The sequence below is a fragment of the Octopus sinensis genome, linkage group LG10 (assembly GCF_006345805.1).
Source record: "Octopus sinensis linkage group LG10, ASM634580v1, whole genome shotgun sequence".
In the NCBI taxonomy this organism is placed as follows: domain Eukaryota; kingdom Metazoa; phylum Mollusca; class Cephalopoda; order Octopoda; family Octopodidae; genus Octopus; species Octopus sinensis.
Window position 1 is genome coordinate 82,378,505 of NC_043006.1, and position 12,935 is coordinate 82,391,439.

General features: G+C 39.0%; 1 protein-coding gene across 1 annotated transcript in view; it reads left to right on the forward strand.

Annotated features, from left to right (window-relative positions):
- LOC115216794 (protein RER1) overlaps window positions 1-12,935 on the forward strand; it is an 84,448-nt gene that overhangs the window by 39,018 nt on the left and 32,495 nt on the right. Inside the window, exons 2-3 of the mRNA XM_036506858.1 lie at window positions 3,219-3,294; window positions 10,152-10,256. Coding sequence (XP_036362751.1) covers window positions 3,226-3,294; window positions 10,152-10,256 — 174 coding nt within the window. The 5' untranslated portion in view covers window positions 3,219-3,225. The remainder of the gene's footprint in view (window positions 1-3,218; window positions 3,295-10,151; window positions 10,257-12,935) is intronic.

Sequence of the window (12,935 nt, forward strand, 5' to 3'; positions counted from 1 at the left end):
TGCACCGTGTGTAGCTAGTATGTGGTGTGTGGTGCCCGCTGTTGGTCTCCTACCTTAATATCGAAATAGTAACATGCAGGCAGGTCTCATCGTTAACATTGTTATGTTTCTTCATTGTCACTCAAGATCTGTAAAGTGTAATTAAGGCATGTCACATGATATGTATGTCTGCTTTGTCAGTTGAAAAGAAGTGGGTCTACCACGTATGGTAATCATAATACATGTACAACATAACTAGAATTTAATTTCACAAAATCTGTATTTTTTATTTTTTCTTACTTGTTTCAGTCATTAGACTCTGGCTATGCTGGGGTACTGCCTTGAAGAATTTTTTGGTCGAATGAATTGATCCCATTACTCTTATTTTTATTAAAGACTGGTACTTAGGCTAAGTCTCTTTTGCTGAACTGTAAAATTACTGGGACATAATCACAGGTTGTCAGATGTTGGGATTGGGAGACAAACACATACACACGATGAACTTTTTTCAGTTTCCGTCTAGCAAATCCACTCACAAGGCATTGGTTGACCCAAGGCTATAATTTTTTGTTCCTTCTCAAGCCATCCCTGGCTCATAAGGGCTAGTTTCCCGGTTTCCTTGGCATATAGGTTCTTCACCTGGACGGGACGCCGGTCTGTCACAGGTGAGATGTAAGAGGAAAAAGTGAGAGAAAGTTGTAGCAAAAGAGTCAGCAGAAGTTCACCATTACCTTCTGCCGAAGCCACGTGGAGCTTAGGTATTTTGCTCATAAACACACACATCGTCTGATCTGAGATTCGAACCCACGATCCCTCGACCGCGAGTCCGCTGCTCTAACCACTGGGCCATGTTCCTCCACTAAGGCTATAATTTAAGACACTGGCCCAAGGTCCCATGCAGTGGGACTGAACCCAGAACCATGTGGTTTAGAAAACACAGATTTGAAATTGGGATACCAAAAATGAACTAGAAATAATTCTTTGTTTTATTGTAACAAAATCTCCATTGTCCAGTTATGTGTTACTGGATTAAGGTATATTACTCACTGACGGTTTGCGTTCAGATAAATTTCTTTTTTCTTTAATGCCACAGTTTACCTTACTGCAGAGTTATACTGAGCTCTTTTCAATCAAATTATGATATTAAGATATAATTTTAAACACTGACAAATATACAGCCATGCATGTGTGTGTAAAAATAGATGCAGACATGGTTGTGTAGTTTAGAAGTTCTCTGCCGGTGGCACGTGCAAAAACGATTCGAGCGAGGTCGTTGCCAGTACCGCCTGACTGGTGCCCGTGCCGGTGGTACATAAAAAGCACCCACAACACTCTGAGTGGTTGGCATTAGGAAGGGCATCTAGCTGTAGAAACTCTGCCAGATCAAGATTGGAGCCTGGTGCAGCCATCTGGTTCGCCAGCCCTTAGTCAAAATCGTCCATGCTAGCATGGAAAGCGGACGTTAAACGATGATGATGACTTCTGAATCATGCTGTTTGAAATTCAGTTCCACTGTAGGTTTGTGTTCTCTACTATAGTCATGGATTGATTAATTTGTGAATGAAATTTATAGACAGAAACTGAACCATAGTGTGAGTTAATAAATATATATCCCTTCTCCTCGACTTACGACTGAGTTTCATTCCGACTGATAGCTCGTAAGTCGATTTGGTCGTATGTCAGATTTATATTTTGCAACATTATTTTCATTCAAACGCAACTGATGCTTGAGAGCGACTGAGCGAGAGACTGGTAGGCAGTGGATGCCTGGGTCTGAGGAAGGCTTGTGGTACCAGATGCTGCCATAGTTATCGTAAGCACAGCTGCCCAATGTCTGAAAATCAACTTTTTTGTTTTTTTATTTCCTTATTTTTTGTGGTCATAAGTCATATAGGTCGTAAGTCGAGGAGAAGGTGTATTCATGACAGAGGCTGTATACTGAGAGGTAATATTTATCCCTATTTAAATGTGAGTGTTCTGTTACAACAAACTATTCTCTATCTACTACAGTAAAGTTTGTTCTAACAGGACATCCAATTTTAAGTGAGGATAGATGTTAGTGAGTGAGTTCCTGTTGCTCATTGTCTTCACATGTGTGTGCTGATTGTAGAGAAAACTGCCTTATGATTCATGCAAACAATAATCATTGTTTCCAATCCTCTGCAAAAGCATTTCCAACCTGTTTGTTGTTTGATAAAGACAGGAAGATTTATTAACTTGCTTGTAAACAGGCGAGGGTTGATGTCAGGAAGAGCATCTGACTACAGAAAACTAACCCATGCAAACTTGGAAAAGTTGCTATGATTGTGATAAGTTTGTATGCCAAAAGGGGAGAATGAATCTGATATTCTGCAGCTGTCTTCACATCTGAGAGAGAGAAAAGCGGGGGAGAAGAGAAAATGTCTCCCTCCCAAGGGAGAGTCTGCCCCAAAACATCAGGTTTCCCTTCTACCCACTGCATACAATCTTATTTAACCGTTTAACATTTAAAAAGCACCTGTGTCGGGGCTGCATAAATGCACCCATGCTGGTAGCATGTAAAAAGCACCCAGCACACTCTGCTAAGTGGTTGGTGCTTAGAAGGGCATTCAATCATAGAAACCGTGCCACAACAGACAGGTGGAGTCTGGACTGCTCGCTGCTAGCCAACTCCATATCAAACCGTCCAACTCATGCCAGCATGGAGACCAAACATTAAACAGCAATAATGATGATGATGATATCCGTCCAAAATATTCTACTTGTTTTATGCTCCAACTGGTCCGATCTTGCCTCTCACACCAACACCACAATATCATTCTAAAAATTTAACAGTTACCTCATCAAAATCTCAAAACTATGAGATAATGCATGATTAATTGCAAACAATGTGAATAAATTAGTATTACTTTTGATAGCATAATGTGAATGTTAAAGAATTAAGACAAAATATATTAGAACAGTAACCCTTGTGAAAACAATCCACCTGTCTTCATGTTGTGCCCCACTGGTTAATAATGATAATTATTTACTAAATTCAGCATTATTTTCTCATTTAAGTCACAAAAAGGCAATGTCTTTCGAAAGAAACATGGTAAAAAAAAGTTTAAATCCAATACTCTACACATTTTATTTTTCCTTTATATTTGGTTCTTCTAATTCATTTGACTTCTACATGCTTCATAATTATGCTTGTTAATCAGTCTAGTTTTTTAATTAATTTTTTTTTTCACTTTTTCTTTGCTTTTCTTTCTTTCCAGGGGGAAAATGAATGATACATCAAAATCTACAAAAAGTGTTGGTGCCATTGCAAGATGCTTTAAAAGATACTGTGAGGTAAACATTATCATTGTCTTCAGTATTGCTCTCTCTCTCATTTCTAATTGTCCAATCAACTTAAACCCTTTGCCACTCATCCATTCAGTGTCGATATAATAAAGTACCGGTCATGTACTAGGGTTGGTATAATCAGCTTTCCCTTCCCCTCAAAATTACTGGCCTTGTACCAAAATTAGAAAGAATTATTATTGTGAGGATGGTACACTGGCAGAATCATTAGAGCATTGGACAAAATGCCTTGTGGTATTTGTTTTCTGAGTTCAAACCTTACCAAGGTCAGTGGTTGATAAAATAAGGTACCAACCAAGCACTGGGGTTAATAAATGGATTAATCTCTTCTCTTTAAAATTGTTAACCTTGAACCTAATTTAGAAACAATTGTTAAATAAGTCATTTAACAGTGTGTCTTGAAACAAATACAGCTTTGAATTGTATTGCAATACTAGCAAAATCTTTGGAAATTTTTTGCTTTTGAATAAATATATGTGTGTGTGTGTGTGTGTGTGTGTGTTTATATAAGCACATACTGACATAGATTTATACACGCACACACACACACAATCTTATTTTGTGTAGCAAACTTATTTTGATACTTTTATCTAACCATGCCTCTATTTTATATGCTAAGATAGACTTGGAAAATACTTGAAACAAATGTACAAAGGAGAGGGTGCTTTACTTAAACTCCCACTCTTACTCAGACCCCAACCCTTATTCTTTCAGAATCCTCTCCCTCCCTCTCACCTTCTCCCTCATGTCTTCGAGTTGGCTTTATCTCTCTTTTTACTCCTATTCTCTGTCTTTTTATGAACATTGCCATCACCACCATGATTTACCATTTATTATCTCTTCTTTTCTTCAAATTTTTTCCTTTTGCACTTCTTTTTCTTTTAAGTTCTTTCTACCTCTCCATCGATTCTACTCATTTTACCTCTCTCCATTTTTTCTCCATCACTTAAACCCTGTCTGTTTTCTCTTTCTCTTCTCTCTCTGAATGAAGCTGCAGAGAAAGACACCAGGTATCTTTGGATTAAGAGAGTTAATCCATGAACTGTTGCTGGGTTATAGGTAAAAAGTCCCTTCAGTCATAAATTGCACCTAGAAAGTTCCCCTCTGGGGCACAAGTCCAACAAGGTTGCTTATGGAAGACCAGCAGTTGCCCCTGGAAATGCAAAGGCCAATACAGCTTGCTACCAGTGACATCACAATCCATTTCTACAGCTGAGTGAACTGAAAAACGTGAAATAAAGGGTCTTGCTCAAGAACATTACGCACAGCCCAGTCTGAGAATCAAACTCACTACCTCATGATTGTTAGCCCAATGCTCTAACCACTGAGCCATGCACCTTCACAAGGTGGTTTACAATTCAGCATTTCGCTTCTGGGTTACAGTTGAGCAATTTTATCAACCCCAAGTGGGTCACTTGGTTGGGGGTGCTTAATGTTGAAAAACCCAAAAACATCTAATAAGCCCTGATCACATCACTAATGATGCATTTCAGCTTATTCAGAAAATGTATCCTGCACATCGTCATCATCATCATCATTTAACGTCTGTTTTCCATGCTAGCATAGGTTGGACAGTTCGACCGGGGTCTGGGAAGCCAGGCTCCAGTCTGATCAGGCAGTGTTTCTACAGCTAGATGCCCTTCCTAATGCCAACCACTCAGTGAGTGTAGCGGGTGCTTTTTATGTGCCACCAGCACAGGGGCCAGAGGTGGCTGGCAAACGGCCACGATCGGTTGATGCTTTTTACATAGACGCCAGTCAGGTGGTGCTAGCATCATATTTGTGTCAAAGTAGTTTTGGTGTGGAAGGTGGGATTAGCTAATTCTTTTATGGTTGGTTTAGTTTGGGTGTAGGATGTCAGATACAAAAACTTTGACTCCTGAGTGGTCATTAATCACATACTTTCAATTAGCTAAATTTTTAAGATTGGTCATGCTGTAATCTAATTTGTAAAGATGCGTGGCCTAATAGTTAGGATGTTGCTCTCAGTTTCTAAATCCTTGATTTGTTTCCTGGACCAGGTGGCATGTTGTGTTCTTGAGCAAAACACTTCATTCATTCACTTCAGTCCACTCAGCTGTAAATGGTAAGTCTGCAATGGAATCGTCTTCCTGTCAGGGGGAATATTGACCTGCTCACTTAGCCAGCACGGTGGCATCATTCAAAGGCTAAAACAATGTGAAGTGCATTGTGACCTGTGGTGTATATCATCTGATAATCTAATTTAACTGGCCTGTAGTCTTTGAGAAATTAAAGATAAATGAGACTCAGACAGAATCATTGTTAAAAGGATAATTTGTCATAGGTTGATGGTAGAAGATTAATTGCAATGGTAGTTATGTTGATGCCATCTTGTTATGGAGGAAAATAAGGAATGTGAGGGAGTGGAAAAATGAGCTATTCTATTATTAATGAATCCATCATCATCATTTTAATGTCCACTTTGCTATGCTTGCATGGATTGGACCAAATTTGTTGAGGTGGTTTTTCTACACCTGGTTACCCTTCCTGTTACCAAATCTCACCTGTTTCCAAATTTTCCCAAGACCAAACATGTTTTCATGGAAAATTAGAAATATATAGGTCGTTGCCAGTACCGCCTGACTGGCACGTAAAAGCACCCACTACACTCTTGGAGTGGTTGGCGTTAGGAAGGCCATCCAGATGTAGAAACTCTGCCAGATCAAGATTGAAGCCTGGTGCAGCCATCTGGTTTGCCAGCCTTCAATCATTTGTCCAACTCATGCTAGCATGGAAAGCGGACGTTAAACGATGATGATGACACTGCTTGTATGACAGTGACACTCATTTACAGCTATTATGCGATGTCAAGACAAGAAGACACTAATACGCACGTGATACACACACAATATATATGAATGTATGTATGTACAACGGTCTCTTTCAGTGTCTGCCTACCAAATCCACATATAAGGCTTTGATTTGCCTGGTGTTGTAATAGAAGACACTTGCCTATGATATCACACAGTGGGACGGAACCCAAGGAAGCATGCTTCTCAACCACACAGACATGTCTGCACTTGTTGAGTTAAATGCAAGCACATAGGTTTTAGATTTAAAAAGAGCTGGTTAATTAAGTATTTAAAATAACTGACTTTACAACCTTTTCAGGATTAAAGCCAAATTTGGAATTCGGCCAAAATAGGATTGTTTAACCCTTTAAGCATTTAATCCAGTCGTATCTGACCCAAATATTCTACATGTTTTATGTTAAACACCTGTTCTACAATGTCATTCTAAAAATATACTAACACACCATTGAAATCTTGAAGCTACAAGGTAATGCATGACTAATTCAAAATAATGTGAATATAGAAGCATTACATTTGACAGAGTAATGGGTTAAATGATAAGTCGTAATTAGGTGGCAATGAGAAATTAATTGTTATAGACATAAATGAAATGATTGTCTTTTACTCATGTATTGTCATCTCATATCACAGTGATTTTAGTTTGGTTTGAACCAGTAACTTTGTGGCTTGTAATTAAACACTTAAATCCAATACATTTCATATGCAAGCTGGCGGGGCTCACTCTGAGCACTCTAATATTTTCACAGTGAATGTACCAGCCGCCTCTGATACTCGGCGAAGAGCATCCTCTGAGGAATAGTGCAGGCCGAAATGACCGGGAGGTGGCCACGCTACCGCAACATGAAAAGCGATGCCCGATGATGTCTGCACCGACCCGCGCAGTGACGTGCAGGCGTGAAACTGAACGGGCAAAGACTTCACGCCTCGATATTGTTGTGCACATGTTTAAGAGACAGTGGATGATAGAATCAGTTGAGCACCAGACAAAATTATTTTACATTTCTAGCGCCGCCTTGACTGGGTTCTGTGCTGGTGGCACATAAAAGCACCAACCGATCATGGCCGCTGCCAGCCTCCCCTGGCACCTGTGCCGGTGGCACGTAAAAAGCACCCACTACAGTCACGGAGTGGTTGGCGTTAGGAAGGGCATCCAGCTGTAGAAACACTGCCAGATCAGACTGGAGCCTGGTGCAGCCTCCTGGCTTCCCAGACCCCGGTCAAACCGTCCAACCCATGCTAGCATGGAAAACGGATGTTAAACGATGATGATGATGATGAAATATTACATTGGTCAATGCCTGCCTTTCATCCTTCTGGGGACACCAAAAAATAAGTGCCATAAAAGTCCTAGGGTTGGTTTAACTGACTAATCTCTTCCCACTAAAATTGTGGCTTTATGCTTACTTTATAATTTAGATGCCAGACCAGTAATTTTTGTAAGGAGTAGTGTTAGTTGATCCCATCAAATCCATTTATTTGACTACTACTTTATTTTACGGAGCCAGGTGGGTGGAGAATGTGAGCTATAATTAGCCTTGGTGGGATTTGAACTCAGAATTTAAAGACCTGAAACAAATTGTTCATGGTATTTCTTTCAATGCTCCAACGATTATGCTAACTGACCATTTTTTTTTTTTTTTTTTAAATCAGAAATCAGTTTAGTGCATATTTGTGAAACTGTTGTCATATTTGAAAAACTGGAAAAAAAGTCATAGTAGAAAGATTCATTTTACATAAAATATGTTATGAATAAAAGAAATTATAAAACAAAACAAAAAGAATAGGACCCTTCCCCCTTTTCTACACACTGACATGCACAAGAAAAAGAGGTGTTATCTAGAGTTGTTTAACTTCTAAGTCCTCTCTAAGAGGGGGCTAAAAAGGAATGCTAGCTAAGTATCTCTTAGTATTCTAGCTGTGACCATGCATCTTTTTAAAGACGCTATATCTAGGATTGTGTTATTTATTGCATCCTTCATTTTCTTAAGATTATAGTATGCCACAAAGGTAGATTTTGCAGTTATTTCTAGTAGAAAACAAATTTTGAAGGAACCGATCTTCACTTGCAACTATCAAGTGATGTGAAAACAAGGAGACACACACACATAAACAATGGGCGTTTTCAGTTTCTTATTTCTCTATTGCCCACAGGGGGCTAAACATAGAGGGGACAAACAAGGACAGGCAAACGGATTAAGTTGATTATATCGACCCCAGAGCGTAACTGGTACTTACTTAATCGACACTGAAAGGATGAAAGGGTCGGCGGAATTTGAACTCAGAACGTAAAGACAAACGAAATACTGCTAAGCATTTCGCCCGGAGTGCTAACATTTCTTATTGCCCACAAGGGGCTGCACACAGAAGGGACAAACAAGGACAGAAAAACAGATTAACTCGATTACATCGACCCCAGGGCGAAACTGGCTCTTATTTAATTGACCCTGAAAGGATGAAAGGGAAAGTTGACCTCAGCAAAATTTGAACTTAGAACGTAACAGCAGATGAAATACCGCTAAGCATTTCGCCCGGCATGCTAACGATTTTGCCAGCTCACCGCCTTTGTGCATTTTCAGTTTCTGTCTACCAAATCCATTCGAGGCTTTGACCATTTCAGGTCCATTGTAGAAGAAACTTGCCCAAGGGGACACAAATTGAAGCTGAACCCCATGTTAATTGCTTGGAAAATTATATTTGTATGTCTATCGGATTAAGTGAATATGCAAATTACAAATATCGAGAACATAGATGGGCCTTGTAATGTATAAAAAAAATCTTTTGTTATTATTTCAAACAGGGGTCAGAATTATGTGTAAGTTGTCTGAATGATTGGTTCAGATTATTAATGTGGGCTATAAGAATGGTAAATCTGTTTGAAAGACTTTTGACATTTAGAACATTTCACTCATTAAATATATAGTTCTTGAAATCTCAGTTGAAGGAGTTGGATACCTGAGCACTTTGTTCTGAATCACACCATGAAAAAGACCATCCTTGATGTAAGAGTTTTCTGATAAATGGAAAATATATGGTTAAATGATCTGTTTAGTTGATTTGCTGCTGGGGTTTCTTCTCTGGTCTGCATTGAGATTCCTCTATATTACTCTGGCACTCTTTTACTTGTTTCAGTCATGTGACTGTGGCCATGCTGGAGCACCGTCTTTGGTCGAGCAAATCGACCCCAGGACTTATTCTTTGTAAGCCTAGTACTTATTTTATCGGTCTATTTTGCCGAACCGCTAAGCATACCAGCATCCGTTGTCAAGTGATGTTGGTGGGGACAAACATATACACATATATACACACACATATATATATATATATATATATATATATATTATATATATATATATATATATATATATATATATACACACACACATATATACGACGGGCTTCTTTCAGTTTCTGTCTACCAAATCCACTCACAAGGCTTTGGTCCACCCGAGGCTATAGTAGAAGACACTTGCCCAAGGTGCCACGCAGTGGGACTGAACCCAGAACCATGTGGTTGGTAAGCAAGCTACTTACCACACAGTCACTCCTACGCCTATATTCTTCATGTTTAATTTGTCTTTTAGTGTATATTATCTTCCTTCCATTTTCTCTAGCTGAAATGCATCCATTTTTATCTTTTGCCATAATTTAGAGTAATTTTATTGATCAATATCTGTAATATCCTCTCATTATTTGTTTATATGATTCAGTGCGTTTTAATTTTTTTTTTAGCTACAATTGTTTTAGATGAAATAAAATAGTTTTGTTATCAAATAACGAAGTTCATTGTCATGTCTGTTTTTGTGTGTGTGTAAGTAATTATTCATTCATTCAAAGTTGACGGTTCGCTCTGTCGTTACTCTTTCTTGCTTGATTGTGACAGTGAATGAATAAAATCTGTCATATTTTATGTATTGAGCACATTTTCTCCTCTTTGTGTATGGAAAACCACATATATACTGCATAAATTTATGTGTCATATATATATATATATCTGATTTATATTTATTTCAGATTCACCAAAGTTTGCTAGATCGAGCAACTCCACATGTCACAGTTCGATGGGGTGTAGCGTTACTTCTAGCTCTCTCCTACTGTATTCGGGTTTATCTATTACAGGTAAATTTCTTTCTTTTTCTTTCTTCTCTCTCTCTCTCTCATTCATTTGCGTGTTTGTATACACACACACTCGCGTGTGTGATTTCTACCCATGTCAGCTTGGAAAATGGACATTAAATGTCAATAATGATCACACACACACACATATATATATGTATATGTGTGTGCTTGGGGTTCATTTTTTTTTTTGTACCAATTAAGCATGCACTATTCAATTTTCACTTCAGTTTTCATTCATATTTTTAGCTTATTCGTCTGTCAAAGTTCTTTTGTCAGAGTCACCGAGGAGGTCATAGAATGTGTGACAAAAGAATTTTGACAGACATATAAACTAAAAATAATACAAATAAAAACTAAAGCGAAGATCGAATAAATAGTGTACATATGTAATTGACAAAAGAAAAAAAATCATCTCCAAGTATAACTATCTGTTTTAACACATGTTCACATCAAGAATCTTGCAAACCAAATATATAAACTTGTGTGTGTGTGTGTGTATACATATTCTTTTGTTTCAGCCATGCAGCTGCAGTCATGCTGGAGCATCACCGTGGTTTTGCTGATTTCCTCTGGCTGGGGGTGGTTTCACATCACCACTCCTGTATGTGTCTTTGTCCCAGCTGTTGGCCCATTTGGTGTACGAGGGAGTTTGATTCCACTGCTGTCATCTGTACCTCGTGCCATGCCATTGGTTCGTTCAGTATTGTGGAGAGGAGGATATTTAGTTCCTTTTTGAAGACATCTATGCCCGCATTATGTATATTTCTTAATTTTTAAGGCAAGGCATTGAGCTGTTGGCCTTTGAAACCTAGGCTGTTGCAGTACCTGGTCTTCAATTTAGGAGGAGTGGATGATACCCTTGATACAATACAATGACGTCCAGTGATTATCCTCATCATTTTGCTTAGTGATACTAATAACCTGGTATTAGAACTTGGTATACATATGCTTCAGAATAAAACATAGGTTAAGTACAAATCAGTAATAAGAAATTAAATAATATATATATCTATATATACATATAAAATACAGAAAACGTATATATGTTATGCTTTATAAAACATATAATGGTTTCAGCAGTTAACCCAGAATTACAGAATTGCTGGTTGAAACCTTATATAAATCTTGTTCATTCGCCTTGTCAGTGCTAGCAAAAATTGTTAAAAGTGCTCAGCATATATTCCTGCTGTACAAATTATCAACATCACCATCAAAGACATGCAGTTGGAGGTAAACAAACAGTTGACGTAAGTTCAAGGCCTTGCCTTTCCCAAATGGAGGTAGGCAGACCCATGCACTTTCTTACACTCTCGCACTATTACCAACATGTTCAAAGAAAAAAGGTGATTGTTTTATGACCGCTTTCTGTGCTAGCATGAGTTGGTGGGATCGTGGTCTGATTTATTATTCGAAGTTACTGCTCATTGTAGCTGAGACATAAGGCCACATTTCACTTATATATTGCATTTGGCTTGCTTTCTGAGGTTAGATGCTTTTTCTAACAACAACCACTTTAGAGAGTGTATGTGGTGCATTTTACCAAGGCACCAGCACTATTTCTTTGATGAGACTAAGGGGTCCCCTAAACCATATTGTTCACTTGTGTGTGTACAGTCTCCCATTTGAATGTATCATCATCATCGTTTAGCGTCCTCTTTCCATGCTAGCATGGGTTGGACAATTCAACTGGGGTCTGGGAAGCCAGAAGGCTGCACCAGGCCCAGTCTGATCTGGCAGCGTTTCTACGGCTGGATGACCTTCCTAACGCCAACCACTCCGTGAGTGTAGTGGGTGCTTTTTATGTGCCAGGCGAGGCTGGCAATGTCCACGATCAGTTGGTGCTTTTTACGTGCCACTGGCACAGAAGCCAGTCGGGGTGGCGCTGGCAACGGCCACGTTCGGATGATTCTCTTATGTATAGTGGCAACAATACAGTGGAGTCACTTTGTACCCAGTGCAATTAGAGAGCCCTCATCATTTTATTAATCTGCTCATTCACTTAGAGTTTCATGACTCAGGTGAACTGTAGAGAAGAGCAATAACAGAAGAATTAGAAGGAGTAGGAGAGAGGTGTATGATACACATATATCTTTTTGTTGTTCTAATTCTCTTAGTTACTGCAAGATTGACATGCTATCTTGACAATAGTGAGCTAGAACATCATCTGTTAAGATGTTGACAGCTTCTGTTACATAGGTGACCTAACCAGCAGCAGAGGTTGATGTTGTAAAACTTTAATAGCCTGCATTGGATGAGGGTGGGGGAAAAGTCCAGGGTGTTACTCCTTCTGAACTTCTGTCTGTCTGTAAATAAAGAGAAACTTGCACATTTGTGTACAAAGTGAAATATTGCATGGTAACCAGACACAAGTGCTAACGTCGGAGAATGTGTCACAGTTGATTTCTAGACCTGGGTACCCTTCCCAACACCAACCACTTAATAGTGTACTGGGTGCTTTTTAAGTGGCACCAGTGCCAGAGTGAGGTTGCCAGGTATCTGCAGGATAAAACCCCTCAACTGAGCAGAGTATAGACTAGAGGAATAAGAAACTATGATAGAGAAAGAGGAGCAGGGATCTTACTGAAGTGGTGAATACATAGTTTGCCCACCTGGAAAGTGAGAGAGAGATGTGAGGTCCAGGAACAGTGTGAATGTGAGACAGATTAGGATATATGGACA